Source organism: Nyctereutes procyonoides, unplaced genomic scaffold (assembly GCF_905146905.1).
Source record: "Nyctereutes procyonoides isolate TBG_1078 unplaced genomic scaffold, NYPRO_anot_genome, whole genome shotgun sequence".
Lineage (NCBI taxonomy): Eukaryota > Metazoa > Chordata > Mammalia > Carnivora > Canidae > Nyctereutes > Nyctereutes procyonoides.
The window spans coordinates 3,695,802-3,720,210 of NW_026575129.1; the positions used below are offsets into that span (position 1 = coordinate 3,695,802).

At 43.9% G+C, this 24,409-nt stretch overlaps 2 protein-coding genes across 4 annotated transcripts in view; one reads left to right on the forward strand and one right to left on the reverse strand.

Moving 5' to 3' along the window:
* The window catches only part of DMGDH (dimethylglycine dehydrogenase), a 75,055-nt gene extending 58,400 nt beyond the window's left edge, over positions 1-16,655 (reverse strand). Inside the window, exons 1-5 of one of the 2 annotated variants that reach the window (XM_055342316.1) lie at positions 10,168-10,173; positions 10,003-10,114; positions 8,449-8,623; positions 2,388-2,486; positions 370-534 (exon numbers count right to left, since the gene is read on the reverse strand). In XM_055342316.1, coding sequence (XP_055198291.1) covers positions 370-534; positions 2,388-2,486; positions 8,449-8,623; positions 10,003-10,103 — 540 coding nt within the window. In that variant the 5' untranslated portion in view covers positions 10,104-10,114; positions 10,168-10,173. Of the gene's footprint in view, positions 1-369; positions 535-2,387; positions 2,487-8,448; positions 8,624-10,002; positions 10,115-10,167; positions 10,174-16,596 lie in introns of those variants that run through there. The other variant, XM_055342317.1, reaches the window with a different exon arrangement.
* Positions 10,196-23,870, forward strand: BHMT2 (betaine--homocysteine S-methyltransferase 2). 2 transcript variants are annotated; one of them, XM_055342319.1, is made up of 8 exons: positions 10,196-10,346; positions 14,122-14,254; positions 16,156-16,247; positions 17,408-17,599; positions 19,424-19,571; positions 20,014-20,196; positions 20,423-20,651; positions 22,612-23,870. In XM_055342319.1, exons 1-8 carry the CDS (start codon positions 10,314-10,316, stop codon positions 22,691-22,693), a joined length of 1,092 nt encoding a protein of 363 aa, XP_055198294.1. In that variant the 5' UTR covers positions 10,196-10,313; the 3' UTR covers positions 22,694-23,870. The 2 variants fall into 2 exon arrangements, with proteins under 2 accessions (XP_055198294.1, XP_055198295.1); XM_055342320.1 differs by lacking the exon at positions 10,196-10,346 and adding an exon at positions 10,463-10,627.
* The last annotated feature ends 539 nt before the right edge of the window (positions 23,871-24,409 follow it).

The window sequence follows — 24,409 nt, forward strand, 5'->3', positions numbered from 1 at the left end:
AAATTTGATTTGGTAAAAAGTTTTAATTAGACAGCCCTTCTATATACATATTTATCATATCATGTAATTATTTTCTCTGCAGTTCTCAAGCAGAAGTTTATGTATGGAAACCCCTGGATGTGAGGGGAAATCCCTTCTCAATTGTCACAGATGGAAAACCAGTAAAATTTTTTCATTATGCTTTTATATTTCATTTAGCACACATAATGGCCCACCTTGTTACACACCTAGATTCCAACATTAATCATCTGATTTTGCCATTGGAAATGTGTGCACAAAGTTTTTCTACCGTTAATAAACTTCTTAAAGTAACTTTTTCTAATCCTAATTCAAGTCAACAAATAGTGAAAATACCCTTAATATAAATACCTTATCCATGTTGAGTAAAGGGAACATCTCTTGAATTTTTTCAGGCCCAATAATATACTGTTCTGTTGCATGCCAGCCAGTCCGAGTCATCTGATATTTAAATTCATCAACCCTTACAGGAGTTGTAGCAATTCTGATACTACCTGGCTGATGGAATCCCACCACCTGTGAGAATAATGCCAATAAAAACACATAAATAAATCATTTGGTGTTCAAACATGATTCTTCAGTACAGTGAAAATGCGAGCATACAGAAAAGAGATTTACTATGCAGTGTAAAAGATAACTATATAAAATATTTGCATCTTACAAAAAGACATTCACTCAGCAAATACTTACTCACTGCCACCTCTAGTCAAACACTAGGGTAAGCCCCAGAGATGCTGCTATGAATGAGAAGCAAAGCCCCTGCCTACGTGGAGCCTATAGTGTCAACAGGTGAAGGCAGACAGCTGAGAGCATAATTACAATAAAATGGGATAGTGTTAATGTAAGAGTAAAAGAAAACTATGTGGGATCCCTGGGTGGCGCAGCGGTTTGGCGCCTGCCCTTGGCCCAGGGCGCGATCCTGGAGACCCGGGATCGAGTCCCACGTCGGGCTTCCGGTGCATGGAGCCTGCTTCTCCCTCTGCCTATGTCTCTGCCTCTCTCTCTCTCTCTCTCTCTCTCTCTCTCTCTCTCTCTCTCTCTCTCTGTGACTATCATAAATAAATAAAAAATTAAAAAAAAAAGAAAACCATGTGAAAGAGAGGAAGACACAGTATTCGAGGAAAGAATATAAAGCATCAGAATGTTGCGGTGATGAACTTAAGTGTAAATGATAATAAACCTTTATTTGGCATTTATTGAAGTCCTTCCATTGGCCAAGCACTCAGCTAAGCCCTGGGTCACAGAAATAAAAGATCTCTTGCCCTTAAGTTTCTCATAGTCCCTAGGAAGACCAACCAGTAAAGCAACTACTAGAAGAGAGGAAGAGAGAAAGAGAGAGAGAGAGAGAGATTCGTGTGATAAGAATGTTATATGTTGGGGCACCTGGGTGGCTCAGTCAGTTAAGCATCTGCCTTTGGGTCAGGTCAGAATCTCAGGGTCCTGGGATTGAGCCCCTTGTGGGGCTCCCAGTTAATTCACTCCCCACTGCTCATGCTTTCTCTCACTTTCTCTCTCTCAAATAAATAAATAAATAAATCTTTTTAAAAAATGTTATATGTTGTTTGAACCAAGAGGTGTACCCTCAACTGGCCTGAATGGTGGATGAGGAAAGTCAAGGACAATTTCTCAAAGGGGGTGACCTCAGGGAAAGGTGGAGGGTAACTACTGAGATGGGATCCGAGACGATACTGTTTCAGGCACAGAGCCCAGCACATTCCAGAAATATATGTAATTAAGAACAGCTGAAGCATATGAGCGTCAAGACAAAATGTGAGAAAGCAGGCCCACTGATGAAGACTCTCCTCCTTTGGCCTTTGGCCTACAAACTGCAGGGAGCCATCTTATAGTTACAGGCAAGGAAAATAGCATGAAAAATTTAAGTAAACTTTCAGCTAAGCCTGTGGATAGTTTTTGCCTGCCACTTTGAGGGTACTAATAAGTATGAGAAGAGATAAAAATAAAAATGAGGGGCTTTTAGTGACGTACTTTTCAAAACTGACAATCTGGAAGACACTGTGGTCAGATCCTTTGTAATCCAGATGCTGAAAAGCTCTGATTTCTTGGTTTCTAGATATGGTAAATGACTAAAGATATTTTTGAAAGCTGCTTTTTTACTTTCCTCATCTAAAAAAATCAAGAAGAGTGGTTAATTACATGGGAAATGTACTTTAAGAAATTAAATTCATAGTAAAGCGAATTAGGGGTTCTTACTTTAAATACTCATCAGATTTCTCTACCATGTTAAACATTTCACATGCCATTAATGTCACTACACATGGCTTTAATGATGATAGGTCAAAATTCCTCAGAAATCCTACATATTTCTGAGAAATTGACTAATTGGGCAATTTCAAATGAAATGCACTTACCTGTCCAGTTTCCTCTTCCAATTTCTCATAAAGTTTGATGCTGGTATAATGTATCTTCTTCAAGTTTATTCCAGGATGAAAGTAAGTTGTTAAACCTGCCTTAAAAGGGGAAAGGAAAGAAAATACTAAGTCAATAAATAACATTCTCTAAATCTTTTTCTTATTTGAGTATGGTTGACCCACAATGTTACATTAGTCTCAGGTGTACACCATAGAGATTCAACAACTCTATACATCATGCTGTGCTCACCACAAGTGTAGTGTCACCATATGACACTATTATAATACCATTGACTAGATTCCCTGTGCTGGACCTTTCATCCCCAACTCTTATTCCATAATCTGGAAGTTTGTTGCTCTCACTCTCTTTTAGCCCTTTTGTCTATCTGCCCCCAACTCCATTCCTCTCTAGCAACCATCAGTTTGTTCTTGTATTTATGGATATGTTTCTACTTTTTGTTTATTCATTTGTTTTATTTTTTCGATTCCCATATAAGTGAAATCATATGGTATTTGTCTTTCTCCATCAGACCTACTTTAATTTTTTTTAATTTTTATTTATTTATGATAGTCACAGAGAGAGAGAGAGAGGCAGAGACATAGGCAGAGGGAGAAGCAGGCTCCATGCACTGGGAGCCCGACGTGGGATTCGATCCCGGGTCTCCAGGATCGCGCCCTGGGCCAAAGGTAGGCGCTAAACTGCTGCACCACTCAGGGATCCCCAGACCTACTTTATTTAATATAATACAAAGTATTGTATTATATTAAATTATTAATTATATTATTATTAACAAAAGTCTGTTCACCAATTAGCCTGACTGTAATTCTCAGGAATTACAAATTAAAATTCCAAATTATCTCAATTATTATATTAAATTATATTGTAAATATTAATATATTTAATATAATACTCTAGGTCCGTTCATGTTTTCACAAACGGCAAGATCTCATCCTTTTTTATGGCTGAGTAATATTCCATGGTATGTGTGTGTGTGTGTGTGTGTGTATGTGTGTGTGTGTGTACCACTCTTCTGTATCCATTTACCTGGGTTGCTTCCATATTTTGGCTATTGCAAATAATGCTGCAGTTAACACAGAGGTGCATACAATATCTCTCTAAGTTAGTGGGGTTGTTTTCTTTGGATAAATACCCAGGTGTGGAATTATTAGATCATATGGTATTTCCATTTTTATTTTTTTGAGGAGCCTCCATACTGTTTTCTAGAGTGGCTATACTAATTTACATGCCCTCCAACCATGCACAAGGGTTCCTTTTCATCCACGTCCTTGCCAATAACATTCTCTAAGTTTTAGTAGTTTATCTGTTAAGCAATAATTCATTACTGGCAAGAAACTGAGAAGCACCAGCCATTCTTCTGGGATGAGAACACATTAGCTCCAGTTTGAGCACAGCGGGGCATAAGACTCATGGCAGGGTTATGAGAACCAATTTGAATCATGTAAGTTATGTGAAAGTCAGCCAATGAACATATACTTTTAAGTCCCTAAAAGTTACAAAGGAAAGAGTGTTTGTAGGTTCATAAATGGGACAATTTAGATGAGTTTATAAATAATTGCTATTAGGAAGACTCTGGGGGTGGGGGTAGCATACAACATGGACCCAAACCAGCAAATCATGTGTTCCCATAAGAAGACGGAGCATGGACTAGCAAAATTTTCCTTGACCCAGTCCCCACCATTCTCTTAAATGGAACAGCCCTCTTGCTCTCTTTCCTGAGATTTCCAAAATTCAAGAATTGGAAAATTCCTGAGAATTACAGTCAGGCTAATTGGTGAACAGACTTTTGTTAAAGCTTAACCCGTCTGATGAACACATAGGTTGTACCCCACAAATTATTGCTGAATAAACACTTATTAATTATTCTCACGAAAAGTATCTAAATAGTCGCATGCCAAAACATCTTTTATTAACTCTTGCAGATGCAACATAGTAACCAAAAAAAGAATTCTAGGGACATCCTGTTCCTGGATCCAGTCTCACATCAGGCTGAGTCTATGGAGCCTGCTTCTCCCTCTGCCTATGTCTCTGCCTCTCTATGTGTGTCTCATGAATAAATAAAATGTTAAAAAAATTATCTCAAAAAAGAAAAACATTTATTTTTTTATTATTTTTGCTTTTATTATATATATATGTGTATATATATATGTTAACATATATATATATGAGTTTTTTTCTTGATGATACATATCATTTTGGCCAGAAAATCTAATAGTGATGCCAACATTTCCAAACATCCCTTTTTAAAATGTTCTCTTCCTAACAGGACTGTTTTGCAAAAAGCAGTTATTTCTCACTTATAACATCATCTTTACGTTGAAAGGATAGATTGCAGTTATTTTTTTATATGGATCTGCTTCACAGAAATGACTGGCAGCCATTTGCAACACTACAAAGGTCACTAAATTTAGGACTTTTGTCTTTTTTGTAAAAGAAAAATTTTGTTTCACAAAATTTGTATGAGATGTGGTATAACATTTCCAAGTTCTTTTCCTTTCACCACAAATTGTATTATTTAAAGTCCTATTTCTATAGAATTCATTACAGCAATGATAACCTGTAGCATGTGATCTGTAATATGTTATGGTAGATGAAAGACCAAAGGAAGTACGAGGCTGCCTCCTTTGTGGTGTGCCAACCTCTCTTTTAGTCAACCTTGGAATCATACCCAGTATGGTTGCATCAAAGGCAGAGGCTCTTTATAAAGATCAGTAAAGCTTAATTTCTTTGTTACATTTTTAGATAAAAATAGACAGTTCTAATATTGTCTTCCTACACCCGAGGTGGATCATTGTGCGTCTGTAGATCTTTAGTCCTCCATTCTCCAAAACATTCACTTTGGCCCCAACCCCAGGGGCTGCTTCTCCTGGGGGACCCCAGCTCCAAAGCTGCTTCTTGCTCCATCTTCTCCCCTTTCCCTCCATCCTACATGAGATGTTCTATATTGGTAGTAGTGGCTCATGCTGACAAAGCAGTCTTCTTAAAGACTTTAAGTCTTCTTTATTCTTAAAATAAAGCAAAACCTCAGGATTTTTGGATTTGTGACTCCATTTTTAATATTCACTTTCCAAGCTGTGCCTTCCTCCTTAAGTGCTTGATTCCCGGGACACCTGGGTGGCTCAGTGGTTGAGTATCTGCCTTCAGCCCAGGGCGGGGGCCTGGGGTCCTGGGATTGAGTCCCACGTTGGGCTCCCTGCATGGAGCCGGCTTCTCCCTCTGCCTGTGTCTCTGCCTCTCTCTGGGTCTCTCATGAATAAATAAATAAAATCTTAAAAAAAAAAAAGTACTTGATTCCTGCACTCTACAGATATGTTTAACCTTGAGCACATGTTTTACTTCAGGGAGACTGCCTAGATTTTTTGTGGTCTGCCCCTTAGCTGGCTCCGCAGCCCTCCACATTCTCATATCTGCTCCCAATACTTCTCCGTGTTAAGAACTCCTAATATGTGGAGTTTCTTCATGTTGCTCCTCAGAGGGAGGCCTCCCTGACTTGCAAAAGGTCCTAGGGTCCACTTCCTAGCACTCTCTTTCTTTATCCTTTATTCCCAGGGGTTCAAATAACCTGGCTCCTGATGCCAGAGTCCCTCTTGAACTCACACTGCCTAAATGTCATTTTATAAACCATATCGCATCATACCTCATGCGCAAAGCAGAGTGCCTTTCCCACTCTCCCTGGTAACTCTCCAGTTAAGGGAAAATTATTTTTGCACGGTTAACATTTAAACAAGAAGCTATCATCTTAAGAACTCTGGCAACTTTTCCTGAAAAAAATTAGGTTAAGAGTATGTTGCTCTTTTGTTTTTTTTCATTCATGGGGTGTCTAAGAAGTAATAACGCAGGGAATCCCGTAATCTATTCTAAAATGTAGGCTACATCAAATCAATCAAATATAAGTGAGGGTATCTGGGTGGCTCAGTGGTTGAGCGTCTGCCTTCGGCTCAGGGTGGGATCCTGGGATGCTGGGATCAAGTCCCACATCAGGCTCCCTGCATGGAGCCTGCTTCTGCCTCTGCCTATGTTTCTGCCTTTCTCATGAATAAATAAATAAAATCTTTTAAAAAATAAATTAGCAAATCCGTAAATAAAATGCTGAAATGTATGCCCTCCTTAACAATCCAAAAGTATTAGAAGGTTGTAAGCCTCTCTCTCAGGATATCTCCACTCCCCTAAATCTCCCCCTGCCTTTGTGGCCCCCTCACCCAGATGGCCTCAGCCCACCCGCGCTCACTTCTTTGTGGTCTCTGCTGAGGTGTCACCTCCCCAAGTAGCCTCCTGACTCCTCTGCCCCACCATTCTTCACCCCTTTGCCCCACTTTACTCTTCTTCGTGGCGCTGATGACTTGACTCTCAAGCACTGCTTGTGTGGTCTCTGCCTGCAGCACCAGATGTAGCTCTGTGAGGGCAGGCACAGAGGTTTTTTTTTTTTTTTTAAGATTTTATTTATTCATGAGAGAGAGAGAGAGAGAGACAGAGGCAGAGACACAGGCAGAGGGAGAAGCAGGCTCCATGCAGGGAGCCTGACATGGGACTCAATCCAGGGTCTCCAGGATCAGGCCCTGGGCTGAACGCGGTGCCAAACCGCTGAGCCACCCGGGGATCCCCAGGCACAGAGTTTTGGTAACTGCTGTGTCCCCTGCTCTCAGCCTGACCCAATATAGGCTCTCAGTGAATATTCATGGAAGGGCGAGTAAATGTTCCTGAAGGAGAAGTTATAGGAGAGCTATGGGAGACATGCAGACTTCCTTTTGCGTGATGATGTGAAGCCTCCCTGGAAAGGAAACCTAGTTTGGGGAGGGGAGAAGAGCCAGGAGTGTTGGTGGCTTCCCAGACTCCTGTCTCCAGACAGAAGGAAGCCAGCCGAAGGACAAGTGAGGAAACAAGAGACAGTGTGCCTGTAAAGGCTCTGAAATTACACTCCGGGAAGACCAGGGGCCCACACCTCCCGCTCAGACTGAGGGACAAGGGGACTGAAGGGAAAGCAGACAGGGGAGAGAAGCCGGGTTTGGTGTGACTTTTCTAGGAGCTTCCATCCAGCCAGTGGGGGAGGCCCAGGATACTGGGGCCAGCTGGGCTTAGGTCTAGGCTGCACTCTCCCTGAATCTCAGCAGGAGTGGGGCAGCCTTTTCAGTGCTTGACAACCCCCCAATCTAGAGTGAGTCCTAGATTCAGAAGTTCCCAAAAGGCAGGGTTCCCTCTTGTCTGGGCAGAGGAAAACTAATGACCAAAAGGGATAATGAGTAGTGGCTAACCCTGCCCAACTCTTTCTCCAAAAGAAATGGGTACCGAGGGTCACAAGAGCTTCCTCATTCATCCTCAGCTGACTTCAGGAAAATTGGTACAGCATACAGGTACGAGAGGAGTGTCATCACTTCATTCACCCAAGCAACTGTCCATGTCAGCCCGATTATCGTGTAGCACTGGAACAATTATGCGAATCATTAAATACAGCCAGCTGACTCGGTCGTGTGTCTATTCACCACAACCCGAAAGCACTGGCACATGTTCTCGGCCCTCACAGTTCTCAGCCTCAGGAAGCCACGCTGTTGACTCTTAGTGCAGAATTAAAATCATAAATAAAAACCAAAGGATCTTGAAACCTAGGGGAGGAGAGTTTAGGCAAAGGTCTCTGACTGTGTTTGAGATCAGCCGGCCAGTATCCTTCCACACAAAAGCTGACATTTGCTAAACATTTATCATGTGTTTAATAACTTTATACGTATTAACTCAACATTCGCCACAACCCTATTAGGTAGGTGCTGTTAATACTCCCTATCTGCACAGCAGGAATGGGACTTCAGTATGTGGCCACAAGCCGGATGGCCAGAAAATGGCAGAGCCGGGGTTGAATCCAGAAGCCACATGTCCAAGACAGAGGAGACATTACAAATGTAGATCCCATCCTGGAAGTACAGCAACTAAACTGTAATTGCACTTTCCAACATTACTGAAAGGAAACTCCCCCGAAAGGGCTCGAAGTGGGGAGATGTAGCTGCACTGGTGCACAGATCAGAGTGTATCACGGTTTTGAGGTGCTTTTCTTACTGCGTGCCACGTAGATCCAGCAGTGAGCTCTGATTTTTCCAGGAGGACCACATCTTTCATCCCAGCTTTGGCCAGGTGATAAGCCAGACTCACTCCAACGCAGCCGCCTCCAATGACCACGGTTTCTGCTTTGTCTTTCCATCTGGTTTCCGCAGATGCGGGTGGGTTTTCCTCTCTGGAAGACAATTTTTTAAATGGCAGTTTTACTTGGCTGTGGTAGCTATAGCTTTTCTGACTAATGGGTTTCTCCTAGTTTCTCTAATATCTTAACAGTAGCTGTGAAGTCGGCATAGTGCTGCTTTAATCATATGGAGCACAGAAACCCTGACTGTTGCAACCTGGTTCCAGGAGGCAAGGGGAGGCCTTTGAGCCCCTTCCATGTAATTCTGCTCCATTGTAGATAACTAATCAAACTAAAGAACTGGGGGATCCCTGGGTGGCTCAGCGGTTGAGCGCCTGCCTTTCGCCCAGGGTGGGATCCTGGAGACCCAGGATCGAGTCACATCGGGCTCCCTGCATGGAGCCTGCTTCTCCCTCTGCCTGTGTCTCCACCTCTCTATGTCTATCATGAATAATAAATACAATCTTAGGGATCCCTGGGTGGCGCAGCGGTTTGGCGCCTGCCTTTGGCCCAGGGCGTGATCCTGGAGACCCGGGATCAAATCCCATGTCGGGCTCCCGTAGCATGGAGCCTGCTTCTCTCTCTGCCTCTCTCTCTCTCTCTCTCTCTCTCTCTCTGTGACTATCATAAATAATAAATAAAAAGAAAAAAATAAATAAATACAATCTTAAAAAAAAAGTTAAAAAAAAGAATTGAACATGACTTTTTTTTTAAATTTCCAAACAATGTAGAGAATAACTTTTCCCAGTCTACCTAAAGAACACACTGACAATCATTTCATTCCATGAAAAGCCACAATCATCATGAAGTTTGGCCTCTATAAACCTTGGGTCACCTCCTCCCTGCAATGTTTCCCAGGCTGAAGAGAGCCAGCTGGAGCAAAATGTACTCCCTCCCTCAACTGTCTCACCGCGAACATTCTTCTCTAATTTTGTAAGTGTTGCTCGGGGTTTACTATATTTATTGGCATGACCTTCTCCCTTGCTGGATCCTGACCTTCTCCGAGACACACTGTAAGAAGCAAGGTGTCAGGAAGGCAGAGAGGAATACCCAGGAACACACACACACACACACACACGCGCGCGCGCGCGCGCGCGCGGTCTCCGCAAAACACACAAGACCCTATGAACAGGCGACCGCGGGGAAGGACGCCAGGAGCGGCTTCGCGCTGGGACCCCGCGACCCTGCGCCCCCGGACCTGCGTGCACGTGGGGGGAGCGTGCGGAGATCCCGCGCAAGCCCATCGCTCCTCCCTCCCAGGCCACGGCGCACCCGCCCCGCAGCCGCCCCGCACCCCGCCCGCCGCACCCCGCCCCCTCTCCGGACCCCCCGGACCCCTGTCCCTCCCCCCCTCCCCGGGCCGCCGCCCCCCGCCCCCTCTCCGGACCCCCGGACCCGCCGCACGCCGCACCCCGCACCCCGGCCCCACTCACCCTCGGCGGCCCCAGGCGGAGCGCGCGCGGCCCGGGGAGCCCCGCGGGGGGAGGCTCGGCAGCCGGAGGCCCCGCAGCCGCTGCGCGCAGGGACGGAGCATGGCGAGGCGGGCCCTGCCCGTGCACCTGCCCCCGTGCACCTGCCGCCCCGTGCGCCTGCCGCCCCGGGCACCTGCCGCCCCGGGCACCTGCTGCGGCGGGCGGGCGTCCGCAGGGGGGCGCTCCCCCGGACTCGGGGCGGGCTCGGGGCGGGCTCGGGGCGGGCTCGGGGCCGGCGCGCTCGCAGGCCGGGCCCCACAGGTCGCCGCGCCATGGCACCCGTCGGAAGCCCCGGGGCCAAAAAGGTGAGTTTCTGGGCGCCCGCGAGGTATTCAGCCTCCCCGGCCGCGGGGCTCCGGTGCCAGGGTTCGAGTCCCACCGCGGCCCTCGGCGGGGCCCGGGGCGGCGGCCGGCACCCGCAGGGCCCTGCGCCGCGGTTTAGGCGCCCGCGGGGGCCAGGGTGACCGCGGCCTCGGCGCAGGGTTGGGGGATTGGGGGGCCCGTTACAGAGCGCGGCTCGGTGCCCCGCGCTGCGCGGACGGCGGACGCACATTATCCCGTTTTCACAATGATGCCCGTTCTCCAGGTGAGGAAACTGAGGCCCAGAGAGGCAGGCGACTAGCTCAGGGTCGCCCTTGCTGGTCCAGGGTGAAGCGGAGATTTGGGGTCTAGCTTCAGATTCGGGGGCCAGGCTCACATCTTCTACCCTCAGCCCACCTACACCGTCAGGCCTTCGCCTCAACTGGCTGCAGGGCTCGGTTCCCACCTTCCCTGCAAGTGTTGGGCTGGCCTGAAACCAGTGTCGGTGCAGACACTCCCAGACGCGAGGCTGCCGAGGAGGGGTGGGGAGGGGAGGCCGCGGGGAGGGGGCGCAGGGTCGGTGCGGGGGCTCGGCCTCCCCCACCACTCAGGTCTCCCTGGCTCCTTCTCTAGGCCTCTTTCCCCATCTGCCCACCGACTGCCAGCTTTGCCCCCCCCCGCCCTTCTCCCCTGGGTATGTGATGGAGAAGGGGTGACAAAATTAGGAAAGGTATGAGCTGAACGCAGGACATCTCCGGGATCCCCCAAAGCAACCCACGTGCGCCTGGAAGTTCAGAGGGAGCGCGGAGGGAGAAGCTGCAGGGACGTGCAAATGTGCACCACTGATCTACTTACGCTAAAAACTTAGGACCGACCAAGATGCCGCGGATGATGGGCTCCCTAAATAAAGGTGCACCCACTTAATACGTTATTAGGCAGCCAACGGCAAAGCCAAGTATGGGAACAAGCAAACTGCTTTGGCAAAGTTACAAAAGGAGTTACACCCTGTCACACACTGATTATGTAAAAATATTTATATACTTTATACATGTAAGGAGGGAAATAATAATGGTAATTACATAGGACGTGGAATATGGGTTTAACATAAAAAATCTTTGGATACGTCTTTCTGCTTATAAAAATATGGGCATGGAAGAAAATGATCTTCATGAAAAGATAAAGACGTTCTGATTTCTTTCGGTAAACTTTCTGTAATACTGTGTTCACCTTTAGTTTGTTTTTTAAAAAAGGTTTTTAAAATATGCTGTCCCTGGGATCCCTGGGTGGCGCAGCAGTTTGGCGCCTGCCTTTGGCCCAGGGCGCGATCCTGGAGACCCAGGATCGAATCCCACATCGGGCTCCCGGTGCATGGAGCCTGCTTCTCCCTCTGCCTGTGTCTCTGCCTCTCTCTCTCTCTCTGTGACTATCATAAATAAATAAAAATTTAAAAAAAATTAAAAAAAATATGCTGTCCCTGTCCAATTTCTTCCCAGCCTCTGCTCTTGCAACACCAAGATTATCCTATGATAATCCATGTCAGTGTGTACCTCTGGGTTAAAAAGTTAGTGGGAAACAGCTACTCTCACCTCTCCTGTCAGCTAAGAGGTACATTAAAAGAATTCATTTAACTGCCTTAGGGGGCACCTCCTGGAGCTTCCTTAATCCACAAGCGCATTCCTGGTGGCAGTTTCAGGCAGAAGAGATCTCTGGCCAGAGGGAAAAGGTGACCTGCTCCAGGTGCGAACAGAGGTGCCCTGAAGCCAGACCTGAAGTCTAGATACTGAGATCTGCAAAAAGGAAGCACAACTGGCTCTCAGAGCTCACGACCAGATCCCAGGCAGATTCACTGCCACACTGAAGGGAGGATGGAATGAAAATATAAATGTACTGCAGATTAATTTACAGTGCTGCTTATTCAAATCTTGATAATGTAGTTAGTTTGCAAATGGCTGTTTAGAAAACTGGCACATTTTATACTTTTGGATAAACATCTAGATAACAGATTAAAATGTCTTTACTTGTTATCACGAAGATACAATTGAAATAAGCGCTATAATTTTCTTAAAACCCTAACTGATGTTCTGTTAAAGACTATTTTTTTCCCCTCCTCAGGACCAAACTTGTAGCTATATGAGACAAGTGACATTTTCAAAAGTCTTATCTGTCTGCTAACTCTTGGCACAGTTTATTAAGGGCCTGCTCTTTGTTAGGTGCTGAGATGGTAGGGATAGAGGAAAATAAGATTTGTCACCTGAGCCTCAAGCATTTTAAAGCCAACCAGAGGAGACCGGGAAGTAACCAGAGTAGGTCAGACAAGGCCTTGCTCTGCAGCCAGGGGAGATACAACAGAGGGGGCTGGAGTGGCTCGGAAGCCTTTTCAGTAATGGGGGGGGGGGGGAGTGCATGGCCTGTGGCTGTGAGGAAAAGGAAGAGGGAGGACATTTCTAAGAAGTGTTAAGTAGTTACCCTTGGCATAACCCTGTGAGAGATTGGAGGGGGAGGGGAGACACAATTCTATAGCATCCAAATTTACTTATTCAAGTATAGGTGGGCCGCATAGAGAAGTGGGACTACAAAGGGACTAGATTAGGAATTTAGACGATCTAAAGTCTGCTTTTTTACTTACTTAGCTCTGTGGTCTTATACAAATCACTTAGCCTCTCTCAACATCACTTTCCTCATTTATAAAATGAGAATAAAAACTGTCTGGCCTGCCAAATTTACGGAGCTGTCCTGAATACCAAATGAAAACCTGTATGTAAACATGCTGGAAAATGCAGGGCTTAGTTATGAAACTTTGTGTCCCTTAGGATTGTGTGTAGTGGTTTACACACACACAAAAGGGCTATTTTTTGCACCTAAAATGAGGTTTTGCAATCCATGGCTGCTGCAGCTGCCTAAGTTGTCATTATAAGACCCCACCAGGGGTACCCAGGTGGCTCAGTTGGTTAAGCTTCTGCCTTTGACTCAAGTCATGATCCCAGGGTCCTGGGGTGGAGCCCTGCATTGGGCTCCCTGCTCCTTGGGGAGCCTGCTTCTCCCTCTCTTTCTGCCTGCCACTCCTGCTGCTTGTGCGTGCGCTCTCTCTGTCAAATAAATAAATAAAATCTTAAATAAATAAATAAATACACCCAGCTGCAAGTTATACCAGCTGTTAGTTGGCTCCACCAGTCTTAGTGTGTGACTTTCAATGGCATGGCTGAGAGATGACTGCTATACCTCCAGGACTTACGGTGACATTACAGATAGAAGGAGGACAAAAATGCCTAGATGGAAGGGAGTGCCCATCTATATAAGGAAAGCAAAACTTTTCCAGAAATCTTTAACTGAGTTCCACCTATGCCTCATTGGCCAGCACCATGTCATATGTATGGCCACTCCTAGCCGTAAGGGACCCCAAGGATTTTTTTTTAAGTAGGGGACATTGTCTCCCCAAATGAAATACATGAACAAAGAAAAGGAAAGGAAACACATATTAATTAGGCTACTAACAGCATCTGTCACTGACATATTGAAAAACCAAAATAACTATCATAGAATTAGCACTTTCACTATAATTTGACTCAGATTAAATGTTATTTGAGGAAAAAATACAGCACTATGCACAAAAATAACTGGAACGTCCAAGAAATATAAAAATTTTCAATCTTTCTGAAATATTAGACAGGATTTTAACAGAACTGGAGCAATAAGAATATGGTACCACCTTTCCTAAAATTGGAGACTGCTTTTAGGAAAAAAAGAGGTATCTTAAGTGATTTTTTTCTTTCTCTTCTTCAGGGTATTTTGGAACGTCTGGATAGTGGAGAGGTTGTGGTTGGAGATGGCAGCTTTCTCATAACTCTGGAGAAGAGGGGCTACGTGAAGGCTGGACTCTGGACTCCAGAGGCCATAGTAGACCATCCCGATGCAGGTCAGTGCCAGCGTCTCCCAAGAGTGTTTATCTGGGTGACAATTTGCTTAAATTTGACTGAAGGAAGATTAAGAAATAATTTTGAGTGTTGTCCAAGGACTGTTTCACTTGCCAGAGTCACCAAGATGTAGAGACAGTGACAGTGCATGGCCTGAAGCATATGTAGGAAAATGGCCTCTACGTGCCCAGCCACCCACCTCCACACTTCATATACAGGGAGTGCTAAAACATGCAACTTAATATTTGTTCCATGAATATTCACCCTGTGGATATTCAAGAGTTTCCTTAACATAGTAAAACTGTTATTGCTTCACATTAATCTTCCTGACTAATTTACATATTATACTGTATCCATGTGTTTGGTAAAGATGATTAATAGTAACCACCAAATTAACAGAGCATAAACAGTAGACATTTGGGCTTTGTTGGGGGAGAGGGGTGTGAAGAAATCAACGCAGTTTTGCCTCATCCCCTGAGCTAGAAAAAAAAAAAAAACAATAAAAGTTGGAAGTAGCAACTATGATGGGATTGGCAAGGAACATCAAACTGGAACTTTAACTCTATTTTTACTCTTTTTTTTTTTTTGAGGACAATCTCCTAAATTAAAGTGGAAAATAAAGCAAACGAATGAAATGAATAGAAGCCGGGAATGGGATTTTGATTTGCTCTGATTGTATTCATCTATGCACCATGTGTCCAAGAAACCTGGGATGCTGTCTTGATTCTTCCACCGACCAACAAATCATTTGACTTTCCCAAGGATCATTATCTTTTTTTTTTTTAAGATTTATTTATTTTTGAGAATGAGTGTGTGAGTGGGGCAGGAGTAGACAGAGAAGGACAAGTACCCCCAATGCAGGGCCCAATATTATGACCCTGAGATAATGACTTGAACCAAAACCAAGAGCCAGTCACTCAACCGACTGAGCCACCCAGGATCAGGTTCTTGACTCATGTCACAGGACAGGATGACATGGGCTAGTTGTTAGAACTTGTGAGTTAACTTGCACGAAAAGCCCAAAATATCATACTGTACCCACTGGCCAGTTTTATTGTTTCATTGGACACGCAGAGTTATATGGTAAGACCAAGTTTTGTTTCTCTGGCACTTAGCTCAAAGTTTTCATCTGGCCCATGGAGAACTTATTCTTAATTTTTTTAAACGATTTTATTTATTTATTCATGAGAGACAATGAGAGAGAGAGAGAGACACAGGCAGAGGGAGAAGCAGGCTCAATGCAAGGAGCCCGAAGTGGGACTCGATCCCGGATCCCAGGATCATGCCCTGAGCCGAAGGCAGACGCTCAACCGCTGAGCTACCCAGGTGTCCCAACTTCTTCTTAATTTTAGAAGATCTTTTTGCTAAGCCAGAAAGAAAGTGTTGAAATAGCAAGGATGAGGATTGGGGTTGGGGAGAGATGAAGAGAGAGAAGGGAAGGGTGTCCTGATAGGCCAAAGGAAGCTCCCTGTCTGTGTCTCCCGAGCTGCCTGCTGTGGAATGAATTTGGTGGGGGCACCACTCACACACACCTACCTGGTCCACTATGAGAATTTCCTCGTGTAAGGATTTCTTGACTGTAAGTGGAGCAACTACGTCTTCCACAACACAGGCAAATGAATAAACCCTCTCTAGACCAAAAGACCAAGGAGCAATTGGCCAACCAGGCCTCAATGTCTGCCGATGACTGACAAGACCATTGAGGCCCACTGACAGGACAATATGAGGCCGCTCCAAACAGCCTCAATTTAGTATTGACTCTCCCATGTCCTGTCCTTGAGATCTACTGAACTTAATCTGCAATTTTTTACAAGTACTAGTGCTTGAAAGAGATGTTTTGCTACAAATGAGAGCTCTTATGATTTTTATCTTTTTAATCTTAATTTTTAAAATTACTTTGTAGTTCGTCAACTTCACATGGAATTTTTGAGAGCAGGATCAAATGTCATGCAGACTTTCACCTTTTCCGCCAGTGAGGACAATATGGGAAGCAAGGTAACTGTAATTTTGGTTGGGGTGGAGGTGGAGGCAGGGAGGGAAGATCTTAGTGTGGGGTGAGTGTTAGGGATTTGTGATAAAACTAACCTCTTGACTGCAGGCTATGAAACTGACCTGATGTGTTCCTATAGTTTATTAAAAACTCTACATAAGATGTCTATTAGGAAATTAACTATTATGTAAATGAATATGTACCATATAAATGAGCTTTTTTCTGCTCTTCAGCTGGGGTGGGGGAGGTGGGGAGATAGGATTAGGAAGGAATAGGCCATTGGGAGGACATGGTCATCCTTCTGTGCTACTTTTTTGTAGAGAAAGAACACTTTCTAGATGCCCCTTATTTCACCTTATTTCACCTTCTTCTACCTTCTTCTCTTCTGACTTTCCCATCTGGAGACAGGGTGGTCCTTGGGAACACAGCACTGGCCTAGGAATGAAAAGAATTAGGTTTGATGCCACCTGTAGGATGTGTGACTTTGTGCAAGACACTTGACTGCGTGGAGCACTGGGTTTCTCTCTGCAAAATGCAGATAATTTATGCTTAAATGCATAGGCTTGTTGAGAAAAGTAGATAAGGGGAAGAATGGGAAGGACTGTGAGATAGTCTGTACCGGTAAAGTGTTAGAAGTTGTAAACATTCATGCGCATTTATGCATGCCACCAACCAACATTTTTTGAGTACCAGTAATAGTCCAATCTATGCTCGAAACAAAGATGAAAGAAAGCCAAAGACCCTATTCTGAAGAGGCTCACGGTCAAGTGAGGGAGGCAAACAAACATTTACAAAAATCTCGTGTGGTGAGTACAGTAATGGAATTAGAAGCTCACTGGTAGTAGGGGAGAAAGTACCCAACTCTTCTGTCCTCTCAGATTTTTTAAAATTTCATCTTTATTTAGATTCAATCAATTAAGATACAGTATATTATTAGTTTCAGAGGTAAAATTTCATGATTCATCAGTTGCATATAGCACACAGTGCTCATTGCATCCTGTGCCCTCCTGAATGCCCGTCACCCGGTTCCCCTATCCCTCCTCAAATTGTAGTTTAAACCATGACTTGAACTCATCCTACTTGCTTATTGCCCCCTTCGGTATCTATTACATTCTACCTCTACAATGCCGGGCTCGCCATCTGAACCTTTGCTCTCTAACCTCAGTGGGAAGATGGGAACGCTGCTGCCTGTGACCTTGCCAGGGAGGTGGCTGACAAAGGTGATGCTTTGGTGGCAGGAGGGATCTCCCAGACATCAGTGTACAGACACCACAAGGATGAAGCTAGAGTTAAAAAACTCTTTCAACTGCAGCTAGAGGTTTTCATAAGGAAAAATGTGGACTTCTTGATTGCAGAGGTAAGCCTAGGATCTTAGGGAAAGGATTTGCTCTCTTCTGACAAATCCCACCGCATGGTCTTCAGCTTTCACAGGGGCATTGGGTTGCCTTGTGCCCTCATTTCCTCAGGGTACAGGGTCAAAGGTTTGTGTACACACACTGCAGTCAAGGCAAACATCCTCTCACTTGTACCTAGGTTCTAGTGAAGAAGGGCAGACCCAGGACAGGCCTGACCGTGGCCTTGGTTTTCTTCTGGGTGGTTGTAGCAGCTGACTCAGCAGGGAGCCCTGCAATGTTGGGTGGAAAGGGGACAGTGCTTCCTGGAGGAACCTCTCCTGTGGAGGAGCAGGGCAGGAAGTCTCTGGGCGAGGGCCAGAGGCTGCGAGAGAGCAAAGCTTAGGAACCAGGTGGCTGCTCGGACTTGTGTAGGCCCCACTAATAACACTCGGTGCCAAGTAGTTTCCTTGCCCTCCTCTGTCCATTCTTTGCTCACTCCCATCTCCCTGCTTCCACTCAAGCTATAGAATGTGAGTGACATTTTGAAAAAAGAATCAATGAGAATTGGTCGTTGACTGGACATGAAGGCCCAGAACATTCTCTTCCTTCCAATTCCAAAAATTAAAAAGCCCTCATCCCCTATGTTCCACCTTTGCTACCACCTGGAGTCAAGCTCTCAGGCCAAGTCTCTGCCCCTAGCAAGGACAGCCACCTCCCAGCTGCTGTTCCCCTGGCACTCTCTGAATCCACCAAAAAGCTTGCTTTGTCAACCTTCCCAAGGCTCAAGAACACCGAAGCCTGTAAGACACACCTGGCAACTATCATCTGCAGGGATGGTCACAAACTCCACCCAGTGGATTCTCCGGATGGGTGGGAACACAAGTTTGTTTTTTTAAGAACCTCTCTGTGGACCCTCTCTGCCATTCCTACAGAATCTAAGTCAAGGAGGAAGAACACAGGGAGACTTTAGCTGGCCTTTCCTCGCTTACTTACTTAAGGTCAGCTTTTCAATTGTGGCCCTTAAGGGGGTTCCTGGGAAGACCCCTGCAATGACCTGGGTTTACTAAACAGGGTGTCATGTCCACCCTCAACAAAGAAACTCAGTAGCTATTCCTCCTTGCTCTGAGCCGAGTGGTCTCATTGGGGGAAATAATCATATTTCTCCCTACTGCATGGAGCGCTTATGAACATCTAATGAGAAGTGGATAAAAAGCACTTTGAAATATAAAGCATAATAAACTAGTCATTATTTTTCAGAGATTACCCCAGTTCCATAAAAGAAGGGTCTAAAATCTGTTAGCATGGGTGCCTCAGTGGCTCAGTTGGTTAAGCATGGGACTCTTGGTTTCGGCTCAGGTCATGACCTCATGGATCATGGGGTCGAGCCCCGAGTCAGGCTTTGTGCTCAGTGTGGAGTCTGCTTGGGATTCTCTCTCTCCCGCTCCCCGTCTCCCTACTCACATACTCTTTCTCAAATAAATAAATAAATCTTTAAAATAAAACAAAATAAAATTTATTATTACAACTTTCATTCCTTCAAAATCATGATGATTTTTAAATACTCAATTACATTAAAAGCCTTTGTGGGTTTCGTTTTTTTTTTTTTTTTTTGTAACACTCATCATCTTGCTGAATTGATGATCTCTGAATCAAAATCTATATATTATTCTTAAAGGAATTGAAATGTTTACTCAGAAAAGTATACTTTAGTCTGCTAAAGACCTATTCCTCAGCAAGTTTTACTACATATACTTGGTCATTTTTATAACTGTTTTGCAACATTTGCATTCCACCTTTCAAAATCTGCTTTATGTTTGGACCAATAGAAAAAGTGAGATTTCTCTTAGTATTTTGAGCATGCAGAAGAAGCTGTATGGGCTGTGGAAGTCTTAAAAGAATCGGGTAAGCCTGTGGCAGTTACCATGTGCATAGGCCCTGACGGAGACATGTGTGGTGTGACACCTGGAGAATGTGCCGTTAAGCTGGTGAAAGCAGGTAATTTGGACCCATAATGGGATAAGCAGTTCAGCTGTCATTTATGAAATTTAACAAAGGTTCCTTAATCTTGCAAGAGCAGTTCAGAAATAAAAGAATAACTGGATTTGGTTTCCCTATTTGTAAAACTTGGGAGGTGAAGAAGGATTGCCTAATCCTAATCTCTAAGGCAATTTCCAACTATTAAAAAATAAAATAAAGGATGCCTGGGTGGCTCAGTGGTTGAACTTCTGCCTTTGGCTCAGGGTACAATCCTGGGGTCCTGGAATCGAGTCCCGCATCTGGCTCCCCATAGGGAGCCTGTTTCTCCCTCTGCCTGTGTCTCTGCCTCTCTCTGCGTGTCTCATGGATAAATACAATCTTTAAAAAAAAAAAGTTAACTTTTTTAAAAATTTAAAAATAAAATAAGTAAAATATAAAAGTTCTGTATTTCTTTGCACAGGGGCTGCAATCGTGGGTGTGAACTGCCGATTTGGGCCGAGCACCAGCTTGAAGACAATGAAGCTCATGAAGGAGGGCCTACAGGCTGCAGGGTTGCAGGCACACCTGATAGTGCAGTCCCTGGGGTTCCATACCCCTGACTGTGGCAAAGGCGGGTTTGTGGATCTCCCAGAATATCCCTTTGGTAAGCTTAGGGCGTATTAGAGGTTGTGTTTTCTTGTGGTGACAACATGGAAATGGCTATCATGAATGGTTACGATCCCGTCTTACAGAAAGAGACTATGTAAGACACAAAACATTCAATGCTAATGAGAAATGAGCGTCACCTAAAGTTCATCATTTGCCCACCACAGCACCTATGATTTGAATATAGGGACAGTAATAGAAACGCTGTGATTATTGTGTTGCAGGACTAGAACCCCGAGTTGCAACCAGATGGGATATTCAAAAATACGCCAGAGAGGCCTACAACCTGGGGGTCCGGTACATTGGCGGGTGCTGTGGATTTGAGCCCTATCACATCAGGGCTATTGCTGAGGAGCTGGCCCCAGAAAGGGGGTTTTTGCCTCCAGCTTCAGAAAAACACGGCAGCTGGGGAAGTGGCCTTAATATGCACACCAAACCCTGGATTAGAGCCAGGTAGGAATTTTTTTATTAACATACTATTTTTGTCTAATCTCATTTTATTCATTGTTAGAAATACTATGCATGCAATAAAAATTCAAAAAGTATCCGAGTATATAAAATTATTATTATGTTAAAAGATTTTATTCATTTATTCATGAGAGACACAGAGACAGAGGCAGAGGGAGAAGCAGGCTCCATGCAGGGAGCCCGATACGGGACTTGACCCAGGACCCTGGGATGACACCTGAGCCGAAGGCAGATGCTCAACCACTGAGCCACCCAGGCATCCCTCGAGTATATAAAATTAAAACTTTAAGTTCCCCCCCTCCTGACACCAGTCACATTCCCAAAGTAATGACCGGTTGGCCATTTGTGTTCTTCTTATACCTCATTTCTGGTTTATCAATTTTAAGCTGTAATTACTGGTAACCCTTTACAAAAGCAGAGGCATTAAAACCATGTAATATTTCTCTTCTCTCCCAGCTCCATTTTTCCCAATTTTGATTTATTACATTTTTATTTCTTCTGTTGATTATCTTTTAAGTTTGAATTTTCCATTTAACCATTCATTGATGTAAAGCAGTATCTCTTATTTTTTTATTATTATTTTTAACTTATATTCAATTTGCCAACATATATTATCTCTTACTTCCATTCTGTAAAATAAGAACGAACTTTTTGCTTCCCTCTACTCTTCCTCCCTCACCTACCTCTTGGCTTCTTAACTTAGACCATTACTTTTTCATCATCAAGGTATATAACCATTGTGTTCTGCTCTGTAATTATAACTCTTTCAAGCTTAGTCTGTAAATTTATTATAAAAATGTAAAGCTAATAAATAACATTTACAAACATATTAAACAGGATTCATGAAATAAATTTGTCATATTAAACAAACAGGATTCATGAAATATAGTCGTCAGAATACAACTTTATTTTTGTCTCCCTCTGTTTCTTTAAGCCTGCTCATTGGGCACAGTGTTTCCTCTCTCCGTATTTGAAAATATTAACATGCCTCAGGACTTTGTTGGATAGTCTTAGGCCATAGAAAGCTCCATGACCACCTTACTTAGCAAACACAATTTTAATTCAGTAATTAATCGTGTTCAGTTCCAGGGGTACCTGGGTGGCTCAGTCAGTTAAGCATCTGACTTTTGGTCTTAGCTCAGGTCTTAATCTCAGGATTGTGAGTTCAAGTCCTACATTGGGCTCCACACTGGGCATGGAGCCTGCTTAAAGAAAAAAAAAAAAAAAGAAACGTTCAGTTCCATGTAAAATCAAAACTGGAACCCATGAATCTTACATTTTTCTCTGGTTTTCCAGCAATTGTCTTTAATAGGCAGGAAACTAGGGAAGGCCAGGCTGATCCTTCTATTTCTTGGTCTTATGCTTGCAACCCTCCCTTCCCATCTTGCTAACCAGCATTTCTGATCTCTTCCAATTCAAAGAGAGAGAAGAGAGGATGGAAAGGGGAGTAACCTGTCTGTCCTTGGCTGGCAGCCTAGTAGGAAGAGCGCATCTCCTGGGCCTGGCACATCGTCACGGCTGCCACTGGGAACTTTTTGTCTGTGCTTCTCATGCCATGGGCATCACAGTCTCCTTTGCCTGCTACTTCCCTTTCGGATCCTGTCTTTTTCAGCAGGTCACTCCAAATATCCCCTATTTGGGAGGTCTAACTGTCCTTCCTGGTAATTCTGAATACCTCCAGATTTCAAACACATGGTTTTTATCTGAAAGGTGGGATGACACCCAATGCTTGTTTTTGACGGAAATGTGAGAAAGGCATTAACGGACATAGTTTTTCAGTCTGTATGTTGAAACTGAAGTTCTACTTTAGCCTGATTGTCCACCACACCTCTGTGTATTTGGCAAATATGTATACACACGCACATACATACAAATATATATAAAACATATTGGATTTATAAAATAGGTATGCATTTTGAAACTAATTATTTTTTTTTACACCCAGGGCCAGAAGGGAGTATTGGGAAAATCTGCTACCAGCTTCGGGCAGACCTTTTTGTCCTTCACTATCACAGCCGGATGCCTAAGGAGTAGTGAAAGAAAACACTGAAAGAACAGAACAGAAAGAAATCCCCCCTTGAGCCCCAGCCCCATCTGGAACTCTTCCTCGCCTTTCCCCGCAGCCCGCCCTGCTATCTCTAGCTGAACAGCTAAGGTGCTGCTGGCCCTTCAGTTCAAGCCAGCACCTTGCACTCTTGTGGTAGACGAGCACCCAGCTGGATCCTGCAAAGATAAGGAGAAAGGCCCCTGGTCCTCCAGCTGCTTACTGTCCAGTAATGCTGTAGTACATTCTTCTGAAGGTCATTGAGAATAGCAAAACTTGTCTTTTAGGGTGAGGGTGAATCTGAGATTTTAAAATAACCAGAAGTCGCTGAACACCAAGTCTAATGATTAATTCAGGCAACTAAACTAGGTGTCCTTGCAGAAGAAGGAAGAGCAATGAGTCTGCTTTTCTTATGTGATTTGTATAATGACTCCAAGGGCAATCCCAAAGGAAGAGATGCAAAAAATGTTTTTGAGCAATAGCAGGGTCATTGAAATAAGTTTATAACTTTCCAAAGTGATTACTTTCAAAGATGATTTTACCTAAAGGTGTTAGGTCTTCAAAAAAAAAAAAAACGGTTAGGTCCTAGAATTTTTAAAATGTGTCTTATGAGGAGCACATGGGTGGCTCAGTCTGTTAAACATCTTGATTTCCACTCAGGTCCTGATCTCAGAGTTGTGAGATCAAGCCCTGTGTCCACGCTGGATGGAGCCTGCTTGGCATTTTCTCTCTCCTCCTCTCCCTTTGTCCCTTCACCCCCAATAAAAAATAAATATTAAAAAGTCACAAACAACTAGATTGTAAACTACTTAAGGACAAGGACAATATGATGTTCTCATATTTTTCCTCAAAGTATTTAGCACTGTGCTGGGCCTGGTAATAGATGCTCAATGAAACACTTATTTTTGATTGTTAAATAAAAATAGATCAAGTTGTAGAAGATCTTTTTAAAAGTCAGAGTTCTAATCTATCTTGATCTAATATGTTCTTGACTTACTGTTTGTGCTATTTGCCATGTGCCAGTATCTCTCTTTTTTTTCCAAAACAATGTATCAATTTGTGACAATTGGTAAAATTAAAAATGATTTACCTGTTATAGTGTTTGGATATTTAAAATATCATGAACATTCTTGGGAAAATAATAACAAACATTTACTATTTATTAGGTTCCAGGCTCTTGCTTCTCTCTCATTCTCACCATGCATCCATCCATCCATCCATCCATCCACACTCATTTGTCCCTTTTGGGGATTAAAGAATGAGAGTTTGCCTGTTTGTCCACATATTAGTCTCTAGGCATCCATAGAAAAAGTTTATGGTTTCTTCCATATGATAGCTCTTCAAAAATTTAAAGGTAGGTATCATGCTTCCCTATACTTACTCTTCCTCATTTCCCCCAACCAAAGGCATAGACTTTTAAGATGTGCCTTACCATACTAGCACCATCATATTGGACAATTAACTTTTCAATATTAATTTCCTCATCTGTTAAATGAGGATAACAATAGAACCATCCTCATTGGATTATTATGAGGATTAGGTGTAATAAAAAGATACTTAGGAAGAGTGTCTGGCATATAGTAGGCCTTCACTGAACATTATGTAGTGTAATATAATTAAGTGACTTGGTTCCCAATCCCCTTATCCTTGTGGTGACTCTCCTCTGGCCAACTCCAGCTTAAGTTTAGTACCTAGCCCA